At 34.5% G+C, this 20,732-nt stretch overlaps 1 protein-coding gene across 9 annotated transcripts in view; it reads left to right on the top strand.

Moving 5' to 3' along the window:
* milt (trafficking kinesin-binding protein milt) overlaps window positions 1-20,732 on the top strand; it is an 87,202-nt gene that overhangs the window by 44,964 nt on the left and 21,506 nt on the right. Inside the window, exons 1-2 of one of the 9 annotated variants that reach the window (XM_088264434.1) lie at window positions 4,545-4,756; window positions 14,635-15,110. The exons of 4 other annotated variants lie outside the window; for them this stretch is intronic. In XM_088264434.1, the coding sequence (XP_088120560.1) occupies window positions 14,786-15,110 (325 nt within the window). In that variant the 5' untranslated portion in view covers window positions 4,545-4,756; window positions 14,635-14,785. Of the gene's footprint in view, window positions 1-4,544; window positions 4,863-14,580; window positions 15,111-18,845; window positions 19,139-20,732 lie in introns of those variants that run through there. 4 more of the 9 variants (XM_088264432.1, XM_088264433.1, XM_088264438.1 and 1 more) reach the window with 4 other exon arrangements.

The following is a 20,732-nucleotide window of genomic DNA, read 5'->3' as shown; positions in this document are numbered from 1 at the left end:
CTTTTTCGAATCGATCGGCGATTCTCATCCCACTTGGAGATCACGAGGACGTTGTACTGAAAGGACTGAAGTATTTCACCACTCACATTAATGATCTATTCAATTAAAGTGTTTCTTCTCGGCTGCAAATTACTCTGAAGTCACGAATGTTAGATCTTGTGCGGACTTAAAGTTTTAGTCATTTAGAAATTAAATTTGTATGTAAGTTTTTCACAACGATACCATTACACTCACAAATCAAATACTCCAGTCTATACCTGTTCATTTATGTACCACATTGGTTAAAATAATCCTGTTTACTAGTCATGTGTATAATACCCCTCTAAGAGAAACAGCTAGCACTGAAATTTAAATGACTCATGTGGAATGATTTTTTTTTAAATAAGTAAAAAAAAAAAATCAATTCAATACTGTGAGTCTAAGCGATTTTTGTTTGAAAGTAAAAATCAAGTCGTTGCAGAGCGGCTCGAACCAGGAGCCCCTGACTCTGAATCCTCGACGAAAGTCGGCCATTTTTGTTGTTGTTTTTGTTTTCCTCAGTAGCATGAATGATATTTATATTCCATAAGCAAATCAGTGTGAAATTTCTGTTGCTACAGTTGTTTCTAAACTCGTCGACTTTAATTAACGGTTTTCTGCAACAACAACAAAAAAACGTTCATTTAAATTCGCTAAATAAAATAACAAGTTGATACATTTATCCACTTCGTTCTTGTTGACAATAACTGTTTTCATCACGCTCACCACAAAAAACAGAAGACAAAAATGTACCTTGCAATTTTATCAAACAATCTTTAGTTCAAAAGTAGTTCAAATTCAGGACTAAAATAATTGCCTTAGTATAAATTATACACAATATTATATTTTATTTTACGAATAAACCTGCGTTATGTATTAAATTTTGTAGTACGTATTTATTACTGAAGAGCAATTCAATGTGATTATCAACATTGGTTTTCGATTATACTAATTATTTTCAATGCATGTCACGTAGGAAACGGCACAAATACAAATTGCGGTACTAATAATTACATTTATTTAAACCTAGTGTGTTTCTTACATTTTCCAATTCGTAAGTCAAATCAAAAGTGCAATGTGGACCTGAAAGTGTAAAATTACTGAAATATTGTGTAAAATTATTACCATTCAAAAACATCTCGCTACCCATAAAACAATAAGTTTGTGCGATTTTTATTATCATATTACAGTCATTTGACGTATGTTTTCTACACCAAAAAAAATAATTATCGTTTTTAATAAATAGAAAAACTTGATATAAAAAATGGAATGGACGTTTTTTGTGATACTTTCCATATATTATGTTTATTCATAATATTTTACTTTCATATAACTCTTTTTATAACTTTATTAATTTGAATTGCGAGAAATTTTCTTATTTCTTTTAATTAAATTTTGATATTTTTCTATCACAGCTGCTGATCGATCTAGAATTTATTAATTACAGTATGAAAATGCTTAATTACTTTTTGTAACGAATTAATTAAGCGAGTATTATTAATCAAACAATTTTGATAAAATTGTTACGTGTACAAAACACATTTAATTTTTAATTTTGGAATTTTATTATTGAATCATATAGTTATTCTAAATAGCTTTGAGAGAACGAGTGAAAAATAAAATAGTTCAAAAACAACTATTAAAAAGTATTTTATTTTTTACTAGCTGTAACTTGGCCACGCTTTGGTGTGGCTCAGTATGATCAAACGGAAAAGTAAAAAATAGAAAGCAAACATTGCTTATATCCTTAATTTTACGATGCTTTTGAAGAAATGAAAATATTAAAAATCTATGAAACAACCAATTTTGAAACATTGTTATTGAATCACTAGGACTTCACTAGAGACATCTATTGGTGAGATGAAAAGAAGCTTTTTGCATTAATAATGTTAAAAATATAATAATATATTCTTTTAACAACTATAATCAACATTTTGAGTGTGTCCAAATACTTGTTCACAAAATCTGTAATTGGAGATAATCCAGATTTTGTGAACAAGTATTTGGACACACTCAAAATGTTGTAAATAAATTATCTGGTCAAATTATAAGCTTAATAATAAAAATGAAAATGGTATTTTATGGCGTTTCTCATGTGTGTGATTATAATCCAGGATTCGGATCTCACATACTAATATAAGAGTTTCTGCTTAGTAAAAAGCTTCTTTACATCTCACCAATAGATGTCTCTAGTGAAGTTCTAGTGATTCATGAACAAGGTTTCTAAATTGGTTCATATATATAGAACTTCCAAGAATTTGAGTAGTGTGGTTGTCAATAATGGGTAGAATTGGTGAATGTTACACGTGTGTAAAGTGATCACTTAAACCAGCCTATGACGGTCGTAAGCCCCGTAAATGCCCAGACTTCCATATTCTTCTTCATCTTTGATGAGATGTCAAAAAATAATAACTATAATCAAGTTATCAGATTAGTTTTTTTTTTTTAAATTCTTCTACGACCGGTTAAAATAAGTTAACAACATCCGATGGAATGTTGTTAAATTCTGAAATTTTGTGAAATCATCTTATGATTTATCAGTGTCATTGATATAATAAAAGTATTATATTATCATATTCCGAAGACTGCATTCATCATAATTCTATTGTACTATCCTGTCTATTGTGTATTATTTAATTTTCGCTTATTTACATAACTATTACGTAGGTACTTCCAATAACAATTTATTACACACTCCATTGTTTTGCTGTAGACTTTATACCGTGTACTATTACATTGAATAATGGCATATTTAGGATATCATAGCCAATAGTTTATTTTCAAGGTGTAGATGAAAATAGCTGAATACAATATATATTTTTTGTATATACAAATACAATATCGTGGGTATACTGGCAAAAAACGTTAACTCTTAAATCCCTCTTTAAATAATCCCTGTTATGTACAGGTTTTAGCCTGAATAAAAAAGTATTAAACTTAAAGTTGAATTTACTTTTAAAACCACATATAAATGACATTTCAAACTACTAAGTGTATTTTGCCAGTTTAAAGAACGTTGAAAACTTTGTAATATATGTACATCAGTAAGTCAAAATTGCATATTTTCGAGTTAACGTTTTTTGCCATTATACCCACGATATATTTTGACACAAATACAATAAATTTTGATTTGGTATATTTACCTATAGGTACTAGAATCAGTACGTGATAAACCGTGCGTAGCTTTTGCCATGTGATGGGATGCTACCTGACGGGAGTATCGTGGTATTCTTTCTCACTCCATCACTCTTTATCCCCGTTTGGGAAAAAAGGGACACAGGTATCTCTGAAATCGCGTCCTGTCAAACAGGTATAGCTTCACAACAAGATTTCATTGGGATAGTATCTAAATAGCTCGCGGACACCTTGCCATGAAACATGTTTATGTTGACTATTCTTTGCCCGTGTCGCTCTCAATTTTTCACTCATTTTAAGCATAAGTTCGTAATATAGATTATACACATTAGTTTCAGTGTTTTTAATTTATTTATGTGTGCAAAGTGATGTTGCTTTAAATTTTACTTTGATAATTGTTTACAATGAAAAATGATTGGCGGTTGCAAGTTTGGCAGTGATTATTGGTACTGTTATGCACCCACTATTGTGAAGAGTTATGAAATAGGTTGGTATTTTTTTATTTAAATTTTACTAGTTAATACTTATATATCTTTTTTTCAATACTTTTTGATTTATTATTCTTTTTTATTTATTTTTTATTTAGGAAAATTATTAACTGTTTGAAATTCCGCAGAATTTCGATATTTTTATGTTATACTCACACATATTTTGATAAATACAATTCGCACAAAATGATTTTTGTATACTTCCTAACCATATCTTTGGTCAAGAAATGTGTGTAATTTTTTTTTATATTTGAGTTTTATTTATTATTTACCTCGCTTATTATTATGTACAAGGTTTATAGATCAATAAGTGGATTTTTGTTTCTTCTTTTGTTTCTAAAAAAAAATGTTTTATTTTAACCTGGTTGGGAACATGGGGGATATTCTAGTGTGGGCCAATCAGAATCTAATAATAATTGTAATTAATGCATAGTTTCTATACTTAAAAAGAATTTATATTAATTTCAAATATACAAACGTACGACCAAAGATCGTCACAGAGTTCATATGTTCTTTAAGCAGATCTGAAACACTGAAAATCGGAATACTAAAGTTAGATGTTGAGTTCGTATCAACAACAAAAATACCAAAAAATGTTTGAGAGCATATCGAACATAACTGGGTTAAACGTTAGTTTACCACGTACTTCCATTACATATATTTTTTTGCAAATTAGTTTAATACTGACGGTACAAATAAAGAAGATAGAGAGAGGCCATTGACAAACCGTCCCGACCTGTCCCAAGAGAAGTCGAGCCAATCCGCTAAACCCGTTCATTTCCCCGACACTTTCCATTCGGTGGAGGCATTTTCCACCCTCCGCTTCGCGCCGAGGGTTGGTCGGGCCGCGAGCCGGGACAAGCGGGGGCGGCGGCAGGTCCCCGCCGCCGCTCCGCTCAGTTCCTCTCCGTCCGCCGCGGACGTTGGCCGTGCTTCTGACCGCTCGCCGCCCGCCGCCCGCCGCTCTCAGGCCGGCACAGAATGTGCGGCACACCTGACCGGTAGTTCAGTTTCCGAGTGAATCATGTGTCTAGTGACGTTCGGCAGAGTGAATCATTGTTGCTAGTGCTCCACGCTCCTCCTGGATCATATGTCGCCGATAGCTGCGCTCTAGCGTATGTATTTCGGAGCCGCGTTTGTTCAGCGCCCGGCACATGGCAGCGTGGTCACATGACACCGTCACCAGCCCACAGAATGTCGTGGCGCGAAGGGGTGCTCGATGTGTGTACACTCAATTAGTAATCGTAATTGTTTTGTGGTATGGATTGTATATGTAGCGGGGTACGTGCCCATCCGTTGCGGTAGCCTTACTTTCCAATCTGTAGCAATACTAATATATCGGTGTATTGTTGCATCGACTGAAAATTCTATTTTTTTTCAGAGATATCATCTCCTGAAACATAAAATTAAATGAACTAATCTTCCACTACCATTGAATGTTTGATTAAGGTTATCTTGCGCTATCGCCCTTCGTTATTATGTAGATGTTTGTAGTAGTTTTTCTGTAATTTTGTACAAACGTCAACGTCCTAGTTTAGTAGCGTTTTGAAAGTAGATAATGTTATTGAGTTCCTATTTTATTTTTATGGTCTTCCGCATTTATAATCATATTTTTATTTCACCTAATTATATAGTCTTGTAACAATACGAGTAGAACTAACAATTAATGAAAACACCGTAACGAAAATATCATTTGATGATACCTAATCAAATTATATGTGTATTTCGCGCCCTCACCTCGCATAATATAATATACCACCCGCCTCTTGTCATGTTGGTAGGTTCTTCGTAATAATCTATATTTCTCTTTAATTCATGGTCCTTTCTTTTTTAATTCTAATCGGTTTCTAATACATACATGTATGTAACAATATATTTTCACAATAATCGAAAGGTGCGAATAAATAATTATATTTATCTTCTTTATAATGTACATACGCATAAATATATACAATTGATCGCTTTATATTTCGTTATCCCTGATCCATACGGAGTAAACTGCGATTTTTTTGTTTCTTTCTACACAATTTCCAGTCAATATTCACATGATATAATAATAATAAAACCCTTATCCGCACCCCAATGGTGCATAGGGCACTGCGTCATATAAACGCAGTGTTATCTTGATCGTTTACACATGAAGGAAAGGTGATCAGCCCTCCGCTTCAGGTACCAGTCCAGGATAATATTGAATAAATATGACAGTGAAAAAATCACTTCTATTTATTTTACCCCCCTTGGGAATCGAACCCGGGACCTCCAGAACGGTAGCCGAGCGTGCTGACCATTACACTACGGAGGCGAATATTCACATGATACGATTACTATCATCGTTTCCACAAAACAACTCTTCTACTCTCCTTTTTTAATCTCAGTTTTACTACTTTGTGACATATTTACAATAAATTATTTGTCTGTTATCTCCCAATACAATTAGCATATCAATGTGTGGCATTTAAAAAATAAGTACATTTCCTATAGCGTAATGTTGTTGCAATTCAAACTTCCGATATCGATCAGACCGGCAACGCTGGTAACCGTGATCATGAACGCAGTTCGGAAATAGCCTCGAGTTATTCGCGATCTCGTCGGGTTAACTGGCTAGGCCCGATCCAAAGTGAATGTTTACCAAACCTTTGGTCGGCTGTGTTGATAAGACATGGAGCTATTTGTGAGCCAGTGTCTCGCTCGCCTCTCGCGATGGAATGTACACTGCACAATGTACCGACCGACTCCGGCCGTGTACTGTTCTATGGACTACTACTTGCCATTTCCAAGTATAGCGGAATACAATGTCATGTGCACTGTACGCTGCTCGTGCCGGCGAGGTGTACTTTGCAAGTTAACCACACATCTTGGCAGTTATTTATCGAGGTTATGCGATAGTGCAGGGAATCATGTACTTCTCATATCTTTACAACGCCGCGCTCTTCGAGATAATGTTAATTTATTCACCGCTCTGACCTGTTTTCTCGTAAATCATAATCCGAACCGTAAATTCCTTCTCATCTTGCCTGTCTTCTTTCCAAGTAGAACGTGATTATTTAACAATATTTCTAGTATGTTCATATTTTTGTGCACAAGTACTAAATTTATCCCTGGACGAACTGGACTTTTAACAAAGACGAAGGGTTTCTTTTTTTAGTAAAGAAAACGGAATTCTGGGCATTTTTATGACAGTTCGTAAGCATGAAGATGACTTCATATTCCCTACTAATAAAAACTTGTTCATATGTGTTGAGACATTCATAATATTTTCAGTAGTTATTTTGTCTAGTTTTCACGTTTATAGTTTCTGTAACGATTTTTTTTCTGGTTAATCAAAAGGAACTTATTCAAAATTATTCCATACATTATTGTAATTATTCGATAAAAAATCTTACCTTTAATGTTTTTAATTCAATCTTGATTTCATTGTATTCTACTAAGTGAAAACATTTTTTGCCACAGATGTAAATATGTATATCTACAATATATAGTTCACGAGGAGTGAGGGTTGTTTTGCTCCCCGTATCCCTGATATTTTATTCAGGTCACGGCTTTCCGCTATTGGTACCGGCGGACTTCTTCACGGGATGAACAATTCAACGTTTTCAATATGATCGAATAATGCTAATGAAAATAGTTTTCTCTCTCGTCTATCGTTTTAATGACGCGTGCAATGCAATATTTCCTACTTGGCAAAACTAGCAGCGTCGGCTTATAACAGCAGAATTTGGAATTTTTAATAGACTTTCATGAATTGATTATGGTGGTGCTCCGTGTATGAATCACACGAACGTGTTGTTCTTGTTGCGGTAGTTGGGTGTGACGTTGCAGCTAATGGCCGTGGACGCGGCCGCGGATTGCAGATGATGTCCCACCGAAAGTAACTTACCACAGACTCTCCAGTACAGCTTGTAGTCGCAACCAATCGATATACCAGATTATAGCGTGTCGTGTGCGCTTTCTGTTCTCTGCAACTAATACTGGTCTTTCTGCATTTTCATTCTATTTTAATCAATCGATCTTTTCGATTTAATTGTTTCGGATTATTTATTATTTGTAACCATTGCCTTATTCATAGTTATTAAAACTTCTTTATACCACCTGATAAAACTTCATCTGATATTAAATTCAAAACTATCTAAAGATGTGTTACATTCTAAGTTGTTTATTAACAAATAAACAAAACAGGTGAAAATGTATATACTAAGTATGTATAATACCTCAATATTTGTACAATAGTACAATTCAAATCGTTACAAGTGTTGTAAAAGATTATTGATTAGTCTTCGCTATATCTTCACGCAATGATACACGGGACACTGAATTGTATTGCTGTAGTATCATTTTGATGGTAAATTTCATGAGGCTAGTATAATCACTCAATCAATCTTTGGATTAATGTGCTAGTTCAAGGGACAACGTATTGAATTATTATGGTGAAAACAAAAACAAATTATTTATTTATATGTAGACTTAACAAGTTGCCATTATAATAATTATACTCGTATTTCAATCAAAGAATTAATTACCCGCTCGAAGATTTCAACATGGTTAATATCGTTATGATAATTTTCTTCCATCATTATTCTATTCAGATTAAAAAAAAAAACTAGCATATGTTATATGTATGTTGTGTCAATCAGTGCTTAATGATACAGAGTCATATTTCTAAAAAGTTTTAATAAACGAGAGATATTTTGGGTAAATTTGGATGAAATGTGGTAGGTACACATTAATTAAATCGATTTCAACTCTTGACCTTTTCCAACCTCTCGACTTCTTTTGACTTAAGAGCCGATGGCAATATATATATATATATATATATATATATATATATATATATATATATATATATATATATATATATATATAGTTAAGGAATGTGCGCGGTAATATTTTGGGGTTATTTTTCTATGATTAAATCTGTTAATTTAACAGCTTAAAAATTTACGGGTTAAAAAATGTTCGACAAACCTTCCGTTGCTGATATTTTGGTTGAAATTAGTCGACATTCGCAATGAGTTGGTTATTATTAGAACATTGTCGGCATGCAACGTATAACATAATTTACCTTAATGTTCAATACAATTTATTTATGTATAATGTGATTATTATGATAATACGATATTTCATTACACGAGTTATAGGTTACATATATCTTTCATTCACCATAAACTCTTTACATGTGAATGATACATTTATAAAATTATATGATAAAGAAAAAAAAACACAAAATGTAAGCTTACCTCGAGTCATATTTTTAATCGTAATTTTTAACGGTAATGAAATACCGATAATCTGACAGTAATCTATTTTCTTGGACTTAATTTAATTTTATAAATTTACCTTTCGTTAGTAAAAATTAATGGTTTAAAACAAATATATGTACATGTATATAAATACTAGATTGTGATATGCCTCATAAGTTATTAATCCAAGAGTAAAATCTTGTCTTAGGACTTACCGCTATGGAAACCGACCAAGATTGCGTCAATTAAGGCGTCATGCACCATTGATGATGAAAAGGTGATAATGCAATACAAAACATTTGTCATCAGCTGTGTATACATCACGGCTCATTACGTCCAACATTCTTCGGCTCAATTAATTATTTTCACTCTAAAATGATCAGTAATCCAATGAAAAAAGATACTTTTATTCGTTATTTTAGCGCTAGAAAATAAAACGCATTTTCTTTGAAATTCTCAGCAATTACTAATTTTTAATCACGTAAAAAGTGTGTTGTACCGCAGTGTACTTTTTATTCATCTTGTGTGTCAGGTAATGAGTAACATGCAAATACAATACATGCTAGTAATTTCCACATAATTAGATTTTAATAGTAAACAAACGGTACCGTTTCCTGTTACTCGCTCTGACACTAATAAAATCAATAACACACAATTTTATAATCGTCTTTGCTTGAACTTTTGAACTTTTATCCCGCTATTGGCGAGACATTTTCTAAATTATTTATCGAGTTTAGTGCAGAGAGCCCTGTTCCCAAAATACACTCACTTTTCGTTGAAACGTCAAATCGATTTGTAATCAATCAAGATAGAATCAACTGAAGCCTCAATTTCTCGTTATTTTCAAGATGGAAAATATTAATAATATACATATAATATATTATTGTAAATATATAGAAACAGTCTAATTTTATTTCCACCGACATTATTTACAAACTTTTTTTTTATTAATATTCTATTTCAATTGGTCTCTAGTTGCAAAGAGAAATTTTTGAAATTTTTAATTTTTAATCAAGTAAATTATGCTAGCAATGTCTTATTACTTGACAATTTTATACCTCTGTGTTGTATACCCGAGTACTGTTATGTAAACTTTATGGAAATTACGGGCTGTTATATTGCACTTTCTACCACCTTGACACTATTATTATACTTTTATTTAATTATTTTTAAAAAAACGTACGGAATGCGAATAACCGCCTTTTCTCATCTTTTAAGGTTAAAAATTTACCCTTGAACTTTGACTTCACCCAGCCCACATCGCGTAATTTATTTTGGTTAGGGCCTTATCTTGATACTTCGTAAATAAATTTTGTTACAATTTAGAAGTAAGTCAAGCCTTTGTTTTATTCTATTAAAAAAATATACTTTTCTGTAATCGTAGGTTGTTTCATTAATTAATATTTAATATTTTTATATGATATATTTTATACTTGACCATATTTATGTTCACTCGTAACTTACCTTTACTATGTTTTGTCGGAAAAAGAGTCGATATGAAGATTCAAAACCTGACGTTGATTTTTCAAAATACCATCTTATCAATGTCATTCTTGTTAAGTCAAATGATAGGTACCATGTACTACATTCTTATCCTTGTTTTTGGTTTATTATTATCCATTATAGAACCTTTATTACACTGTAATAGTAATAGGAGATAGCAAACGTCATTGAATTGTCTTGCGTGTTGGCATTTTAGAAGAAGTAATAGAATTCACGAATAAAATAAATCTTCCAAAATCCTATTTCAAAAGCTATTTGGTGTTTCGTGCAGCTCTATAAATGTATTTCTTAATGGCTCTAGGGCGCTTACTTACGTCAGATCTCGTCGTTGAACTTTTTAGGTATTTCATCTCGTTTTCTAATAAAGAGACATTCACAGATTATTTATCCATTATTTGAATCGTAAAATAATGTAATATCTACTTCCTTGACGATTCTCATCAATATTCATCATTTATGACTTAAATTTAGTTAAAAAATAACCAATATTCTATATTTAATAATATGCTACCGTAGTTTCCTTTTTACAATGTTGTCTTTAACAGTCATTTTTCAAATATTAGATGTATCGTTGTAATATTTACATATAATTAGATGTGCTCCCCATATGTATTAATAATATTTTTGTGAAGGATAAGTTATGTTTTTTTCTCAGTATTCCAATATTGTATATGACAATTTCAACAATTATTTGTATCTATATTAAGTTATATTTGTCTAAAACTTAAATATTTTATAGCTGTGTTTTTACTGCCGACAAATTCTCCGTAATGTGCAAGAGTACCGCTTCGAATATAATTTTTAATCAGCGTTAAACTCGTTTCATTAATGGTTTGACACGGGAATTTTCATCCGACATCGAACAGTTAAAATAAAATATGTACAATAATAAATACTTATGTTATTCTACGGGTTAGATTACGCCTCGTCAAAAACTTTTGCTCAGATGAAGCGGAAACAGAACGATTTGCTATTGGCCTTCAATATTATGCGCTTTGAATAAGACGAATTCCATCTTCCATTGTTTGATTGCAACAAAAAACATCGCAAAAAATGACAATAACAAAACGGTAGTTTTCTTTCAGTATCCCTGTAATCGTGACGTAAATTTTCGCGATGTATATTTCACGAAAATTGTTCTTTTATTTCTGTACCCGTTTTCTATGCTGAAATCGATTTCACGTTCGTGATAGCGCACAGTTTTGCACGTTTTGCGGAGAGCGTGGAGTAAGAATTTATTTAAAAAATGGTGCATATGTTTTAAACCCCCATCGCTCCAGTTCAACTGTGGCTCTATAACAAAGCAGACTTCTATGCCTGTGTAGTTTGTCTTACAAACCCTTTGTATTAGTTTTCCTTTATATTCTCTCCCACATAATCGTAGTTCTCTAGCAACTTCTATCCAGCTCGGTAATTATGGACTGTTATTCAATTTTGCCCTGTTATTATGTATCTGATCTTAATTAATTATCTGTAAGATGCTAGTTATTAATTACTTTTTATAATCTATTTTATTCCATCAGTGTACGGCATTCACAGTTCTTATTGTTTAAATATACATATTTTTGAAATCTATGCATTAAAGATACACCCATACAAAGCGCTTAGATCTTTTAAGATATATCATGAGAACCTTCATTTTTCTGCTTTACGCAATAATCTCGATTACGATTTTCGTAAACAAATTTATCCTTGTATATAAAAATAAAACACATCATTCAACGCACTTCCTTTGTTTAAAGAGATAAAAGGCACCACCCACGTTAATTTTTACGCGTCTAATTATATTAAATTTAGAAAGGTTTTATTAAATATGTACCTTATTTCATAAGTAGTTGATTGATTGTTTTCCGTAAAAGGTCAGATTTACTGCTTGCCTGATTGTCTTCATTCTGTAAATTGAGACAGACTAACTTGAAAGAAACTTACTTGTTGCATAATAAAATTGTAGTAATGTTTTTCTCAGTTGCTCCCTTCGCGCGCTGTTGAAGGTAAAATAAAATGCAACCGGGTGATTCATGAATTGATTTAACTTTTTTCCAAGAAGGTACCATTGTCGACTATAACATCAACAATTTATATATTAAAATATGTTATTAGAGTCATACATGTTTTTATAATTGATCGTGTGTTCCGATGTGTTACGCCAACTTCGCGTCTCGCATTCCAAAATATGCAAATGACACGCGACAGGAAGCGGCTCTGAGTTTAGAAATTCCAAGTAAAGGAACGCAGTGTCGTTAAGCCCGTTGAAGTGTCTCCGTGTACCCTTCTCTCGACGTTGTTTACTAAGCAGCGGATGCTGTACGCTCTGTACAGTACGCTGTGTGGCCGTACCGGTCCATGACCCTACCGTTGACGGAGTGCAGCCATTCCGCTGCCACCGGATATATGAATACGAATAAACGACTTTTTGGTTCGCTTTTAGCTCGTGACACCTCCGCTCGCGCAAACAGGCTACAGCCGTGTCTCATCCTTCAGACTTCAGACGGTCCAATTACCCTCCGCGTTCTTCTTATAGCGCATTCAATCCTTTCACTTTTAACTGCAGTCGCTTCTTCTAATCTTGAAATACAGAACGTTATTAAAGATACACCGATTTACATGGATCCTTTTATGTGTTATATCAGTAGGTACATTTGTTTTGCAGTGTAAAAATTCAACTGTGTATCAATAAATTATTGCGCGAGTGCTAGTTTGATTATTCGCTTTTGTGCATCTATTTAATATCTTATTAGTTTTATGGGATTTAAAAAAATGCACATCATGTTTTCTCGTGTTCATCCTCGTGACATCACGACCTTTTGTGGTGTTTTAGCATTTTCGCTGTTTGCTCGTTTCATTATTATGTACGTATTTTTTATCATCAACGGTATTCTTTTTGACACTGTTTTATCAGCTTGTATTTTTCTTACAACATCGATCCGTTTTATCATGGTTTCATTAGCATTTTTTTATAACTTCGGTGTCCAAGGGTATGTGAAACTGTCTAATGAATCGGCACTTTTTAATTCATGTTCTGCGCGTTACATTTTTTCATTATGTAAGTTTGTTTCCAACTATGACCCTTAATCGATGTTCATTGACTCTGAAAACAATTATTAAACAACACATGACAATCGTACGTTGACGTTGTAATTGCATCTCCACGGAAGCATTCATAATATGATTGTATATAATTTGGGTAATTTCAACATTCAACCTAGTCTGAATTGATCTCTAATACCGTGTATTACCACATTTCATTTTACTGCTCTTCAAAATATTACACAAACCTTTATGTACGAGAACATATATCGCTCACTCCTTTCAACAACGTCATGTATCAAAAATAATCAATTTTCGGTTGTGCATGTTTTCGGAATGCCCAGAAAATCTACTATATCCCAGCAAAAGAGGCATATTTTAAACATAATATTTACCCGCTACAGGGCAGAATGTGTTGTTTTTGCATTTTGAAGAAAAGGTATTGTTTCATTTTTTTTTTAAATATACTAAATATTTTTCAAATGGAGAAAAAACATTCAGGTTTTACCTAAAAATATATGTTGCTCAGTAAAAAGTTCAATAAGTGGCTTGATATTTATTTTTAATACATTGTATTATATTTTTAAACTTTTAAAACGATCTCCTGAAAAATCAAGTGTTTTATATATGACATTGTTAAAAGGAGTGAGCGATATATGTACATTAAACGCGCGGTCAATCATAAAAGTTGTCTATCGTACCGTTTAGTGGGTATATCGTATATCTCGGCACTTGGCTCATTCGTCGCGGATTGTCAAGTCTCCAGTTCAATTACACACATCGCTGAATAATAGTAATAATTATAAGTACAAGTACCGATTGGACAATTGGCTACACAGCGCGATCTAGCGAGTGACGGCAGTGGCGACAGGCATGTGACCAGCGCGCACCATCGCGGGCGGTGTCGCCTTGTTCTTGCGCTTGTATTGTATCTGGTAGCAGCACCGGCCCATCAGCTCCGAACTTCTCAAACTGATCAGTATGATATACGAAACGTTTGAAAAATAATTTTCCTTCTCGTCTCGGAAAAATAAATTAATCACATTTTTTCTTGATATTCGTACTATCTTTTTTTATCAAGCAAAAATTATCGACAAATCATGCTCTTGCGACTAAAAATATAAGATAGGTGTTTATCAATAAGTTATTAATTTTATGAATCTATTGTATAGGTTTTTGTGAGTGAATTTAATGAATCTTCGACCCATTGAATCTTTTATCTTCAGACACTTGTCGCGGTGTACCGTTCGTTATATAAAATAATCGTTCGTGATAGATTACAAAGATCGATGTATCGCAAAGTGAGAGTATAATGTGACAGTGTGGATATTGGTTCGCGTACCGCTCGGGCGGACATCCCGAAGAGCGGGTCATGTGATGAGCGGCGGCCGTCCGGAGCCCCGGCGCTGGTTAGCCGACCTTCTGCACCTGAAGGAGGACCTCACGCAGCAAGCCGCCCGCCTGGAGCGCGCTCGCCAGAGCGCCGCGCCCGAGCCCAGCCAGCGGGCGCAGTGCTCCCGCGAGCTGCCCGCCGAGCAGGCGCCGCGCTTCCCGTCCCCCTGCACCGAGGAGTTGCCCCCGCTGGACGAGGACTACCTGCGCGAGTGCTTGGGCGAATACCCGGACTTCTTGTACCACATCGCCCGCAACAGGCACGGCCTGTTTTACTTCAGAGTCATCCGAAGCCTTCTGCTCGATAAAGGTATCATCTTGTCTGTCAATTTACATCACGTCCAGCTTGTCTAGCTTCCGTTCTCACTCTACATCCAAATCTACTTCTTATTATGAAGTGGTTGATTTTATTGAACTTAAAATAATTATCATTCGTGTTATTTCTTCTTCTTTCTAAACGTTCTTCGTGTTTATTTTGTATATTGCCAATTTTTCAGAATTATGTAACAAGTTTTGTACTCCCTTTCTTTCATATGTCCAAATTTTAGGCTACACGTCCAGCTGTCTTGTGCCCGTTCTAATTTTACATCCAAATTTATCTCATTATTATGTAGTGTTTGATTTTATTCAACTCACAATTATTATTCGTGTTATTTCTTCTTCTTTCTAAACTTTCTTCTTATTTTTTTTGTATATTGCCAATTTTTCGGAATTATATAACACGTTTCGTACTCGCTTCATTTCTTATCTCCAAATTTTAGACTACATCACTTTCTATTCACTATCTCATTATCACATCATTTGATGTATCACTATTCATCAGTATTCTACATTTCTCCTTCGGTTCTAACCATTTCTTTTGGTATTACACCGTTCACTTGGCGCGAGGCCGATTGCTGCCCGTTGATAAACACTACTCTTGCGTCGGGTTAGCGCCCGTCTGCAACTTTGAACCCGTGTGAAACATCACACGTTTGTACGAGTATATTGCGTGGTCTTTTTCAAAGATAGGGAGTACAATACGTAATAATTTAGCCTGTTAGTTCTTAACTGAGATGTTTACTGTTGTGTTGTATGCGATACCGTTTGGTTAATGAAATGCTGACATTGTCTTTCTCGCAGTAATATTTCTTAGGTGTATGAGTTGATTAAGCAGTTCAGCATATTAATACGGGTATATTTTATTCCTGTAAATTGGCTGAGAATTGCTAGCAAAGTGACTATTATTATAATACAGGCGTGACCGGAATAAGCGCCGGCCATAACGTGAAATTTGATTGATCGTGCCATTATTATCTTGTTGAAAGGTGCTTGCTCACAAAAATACTACCGGCAGTACGTCAATCCATAATAGTAGTCGAGTTCAACATCCCTCTGTCATACAATAAAACTTGGCTTGTAATGTTATCGATTTGATATCTGATATTCGTATACCAAATCATACTTTTTTTTAAATATGTATTACTCTCAAATTTAATGGTTATTTTTTGTACTAGGGGCATGTAGTTGTTTCCCTATCGCCAACAAAAATATTTTTTTTTTACTCACTCAAAGATATATACATAAGGGGCACCGCATAAGGTAAAGGGAATAGAGCAGGAATAATGGGTAGGAAAGATAGAATACGAACAATGGTAAGGGCTCTCATGGTTGTGTACCCGTACTCGTACGAGCTTATGTGGACTAATGTGTCCCTTAAGGTAAAAAGAAACAAAAGCAGTAAAAATGTTTATTTAAAATATTAATTTTGTGCTACATAATGAAGATGAGTGTAGATTTGAATAATAATCGTAAAAAAGCTACGTTTAAATGGTAGTAAAAAATTAACATCAATTGATTCAACTAAGTAATGACAGCATCGTGTTTGTGAAAATCGCATTGAATGAACCCGCATTTTTAGTTTGTATTTTAACGCTCTATTAAAATTGAATGAGTGATTATCATAACACGTAAATTGAAATTCGCGACTGCTGTACATATTGGCAACTTCCTCTTTTATTTAGTTCACTGTTGTAAGTGAGCGGTGGGTCAATTATAATAATTAAAATAACAATATTTTTGCTCTTTCTAAAAAGATAAGATGATAATCTTGTATTAATATATGTATGTACTTATCTATATTGAATTTGTAGTACTGTATGTATTTATGTTAAATTTGTTTAGTTAAATTAGTAATGGAGTCCATACTAACTGTATATTTGTTAAATGCGATTGACGAATTTTATATGATGAAAGTTTAAAAAAAATATCTTTACAAATGTGATGTCCAACGAAAAAAACGTGTCATTAATTGATTCGGCAGTCACTTTGTGGTAAAATCTATCCATTTTTAATTAATGTTTTACTTAGTAAATACCACTATTTCTTAAAATCTACTGTGACACGTGTTTCGATGCATTCCGCATCATTTTCATCACATACGGTGTTTGAAAATGATGCGGAATGCATCGAAACACGTGTCACAGTAGATTTTAAGAAATAGTGGTATTTACTAAGTAAAACATTAATTAAAAATGAAAAAAACGTGATTAAAATATCGAATACTTTTTACTGAATCGGAAAAGCAAGCAAATAATTTGGATTGATAGAATTAGCAAACATTTTGATATTTACATATTTTGAAAATTTAAAACAGAAAATAACTCATTTTAATGCAAGCCAGGTGTGTAATTTTAAAACCTTCTTGTATTCGTGTTGCATTCATTTGCAACTGGATAACGCAATATATTTATTTCCATATATTTTTTAAAAATCTATACCATAACTATGTTTCGCGACTAATCTCGTACTTTTTTTCGGTTGATGATATATTTTTTTAAAGTGTTATTTTTGTCTAGAAGAATAATGTCATAACTTTATTGCATCTAGTTTTTCACGCTAGTTATTTGTGAGGTAATATTTGCCTATATGCGTTGGTTTTCTTCAATGTTACCCAGAATCTCGAAGTTACCCGGGATTTTATCGCTTTATATTATTCTTGATATTTTATATTACCAAACGAAAATCAAATTATACCATTTCGGATCATACCGTAGTCCGTAGGGCGTGCCAAGGTTAATAGCATAACCTAAGAAGTTATTTTTATCTCAATTCTGAAAGAAAAATCTAGTTTAAAATCCAGTTATTCCCATTCTTTGTTTTGGTTACGAAATTAGATATTTCCCTATGTAAATGTTGCCACTGGATTTACGTGATAAATTCCTCCGCTCATTCCCATAGCCCCTTTTAAATATTATCGTTAATTAAAACAAGTACAATGAATAATATGGTATCTTTACGGTAGTAGGTATTTTGGTTACTTCACGGAACAAACGTGGAGTATCACACGTTTGACCGGTAATCTCACAATTACCAGCAAAATGATACATTTATTTGAAGTCGCACCGTGTGAAATGTTCCACACAGGCGCTGGGTACGCGGCTAAGTAATAATGTTAACGATTATTTGATTATTTTCTTATTATTGTTAAAAAGGTCAAAATTTCATTTTTCTCACATGGGTCGCGTAGAAATCTGGGTCAAAAAAACGTATCACAATTTATTATTTATCTTCCGTTTGTGATATGTTCGGATGACAATTTTTATCGTTGCTCGTAATTAAAATTAGTTTTATTAATTTACTGTATTTTTTAGTGCTATGTTCAAATTTTTTCGTGCTGGCTCGTCATTTTTATTCGTGTAAGAATAATGGTTTGTTTCATAATAAACTGGTCAATAAACTACGAATTCTGTTTTATTTTACTTAAGGATCGCCTCTTGTAAAACAAGCAAAACATTTGGCAGCGTACCTAGCTAATATTCAGTTGCAGATAAATCACCTACGACCGCGAATTCTAGTCTTGTGCCTATGACCGAGTTAAAGTTTGTATTGTTCAGTTACGTTTCGGTGAAAACAGATTCCTGAATTTCAGCTATTCCGTTTTCCGCGAGCTTTTAAGCCCGGTCGCTAGATGGCGGTAACAGCGACCAAATAATTCAAGGATTGATTAAATCCACGCCCCGCACTCCCCCTCCCGTGTACTTCTCGCTAGACAGTAACGGTAGACTGCGACTTAACCTCGCCAACAAAACAGCTGGTTAATCGCAAACTGTAATGTACACGAGCGTGGAATCATTACCTACTTATTGGAAAATTGTGTGAAACATTGGTTTTTCGCGCGAACGTGTGCCTGAATTTGAATGTAGCCAAGATTGTGGTTTCGTCGCAATTTTAGATTCCCCGGAAGATTGTGTAATGAATCGAACTAAAACGAGTGCTTCTAAGAAGATAAGTGATAAATGTTATGCCAATATCTCGAGGGCAAAGTTCTCGATGTTTTTATTCACCTCTAGAGACATGGTAAGCGACAAATTATTTACATTAGGAAATACTGACACTGTCCTAAAACCGCGAACAACTATGAAATCTGCAATACTAAATATGCTTTTGTGACAAAAATACAAATAGAAACTGAGTGCCTACTCTCTCGCGGTTGGAATTTTCTTTGCCGGGCAGCGTTCACCTTCGGTTTTATTGACTAGCCGGAGGCAATTACTACATCAAAGCAGTTGTGTTCGCCGGTTTTGTACAATAACTATTCGTTAATGCAGTTATTAATTGTACTCAAAACCTTCTACATTATTTGTGTGCGAGGCTCATTCCAGATTCTGTGATTCAATAGGTATATTGTAATTTTAAAAATCACTATCCAAAATTTACATTTTTACAAGGTGTGACCGGCTTCGGGTATTATTATATTAAATAATGCGATCTGTGAAATGTAAGTAAATAATAGCTGTCAGCGAGATAACGCATCACGAGCGTGGGTGAAGTTACTATTCACAGCTACATTCGGTGGGAAAATGCGTTCGTAGTTATCATTTCTATGTATTAAGTATTCCCTCATTTGCTTCGAAGCTTGTACCTTTTTTATACAAATAAACAGAAGAATAATTAATTAGACGTAATAAGAGCCCATTCATCCATTACACGCATCTCTGATGGGAACCGATAAGATTAGCCGAACTCATACATTTCTTCGAGCTGACGAACCGGCAGTCGGCAGTCACAGACTACGCTTCAGCCGGGATGGATGCCAAAGAGAGGAGCTTTTAATTCGACGATAGGAAAATACAAATTTGAAACGGTCTAAGGGATTTGTATTTTTACTCTGTTTACATCGGACATTTGCCACGAGTGTGATCCCAAAGCGTTACTCGATTCGTGTCGTTGTCAAATGTATCTGTAATGAGAATCTCAGGAAGGAGAATCTCCGAAAAAGTTCGGGAAGTGCCGTCGGAATGGAACCGGGAGATCGAGAGCCCCGACGGGGAAGTTGGGTGCCCGCCGACAGTTGCGAGAGGACGTCCGTGAATTGGTGGACCCTGTTGAACATCGACAGCGAGTTCGACTACATCGATTGCGACGGGGAGGACGATCGCTGGTCCTCCATTCGGCCGCGGGCTGCGGACGCGCAGTCCGTGGGCTCCGTGGACAGCGGCCTGCCCAGACCCTCGCACTGCGGCAGCGAGTTGTACTTCGACGATGGCGCGGTGTTGGAGTGCGCCTGCCTGCAGCCGGTGTGCCAGTGCCAGCAAGCCAACGAGGATCCTTACGAGTACGACGACATATTCGACTCTCCCGTTCGGGACTGCTTCAGACGCGATTCCGTCGACGAAGATCTCGTGCTGGAAGGTAACACGACATCCGTGAGCCCCACCTGTCGACCCGTAGTTCACCGTTCCGTTGTCATCGCTGCTAAATCATCATTTATGTTGGCTTTTCATTATTTCTCTCGGCACTTTATCCAATGACGACTAGTACGTGTACCTAGCGGTTAATTATTTTTCTACACAAATCACTATTTGTCGCCACCATTATAATCGTATCTGACAGATAATACTTCGCAATATTTTCCTCTTCCCGTAAACCAATAATATATGTTCAAGGTACA

Source organism: Brachycentrus maculatus, unplaced genomic scaffold (genome assembly GCF_059751285.1).
Source record: "Brachycentrus maculatus isolate JH-2025_06_01 unplaced genomic scaffold, ASM5975128v1 h1tg000227l, whole genome shotgun sequence".
NCBI classification, from domain to species: domain Eukaryota; kingdom Metazoa; phylum Arthropoda; class Insecta; order Trichoptera; family Brachycentridae; genus Brachycentrus; species Brachycentrus maculatus.
Note: the sequence above shows the minus strand (reverse complement) of the source record. Positions and strands in the feature narration are given on the sequence as shown.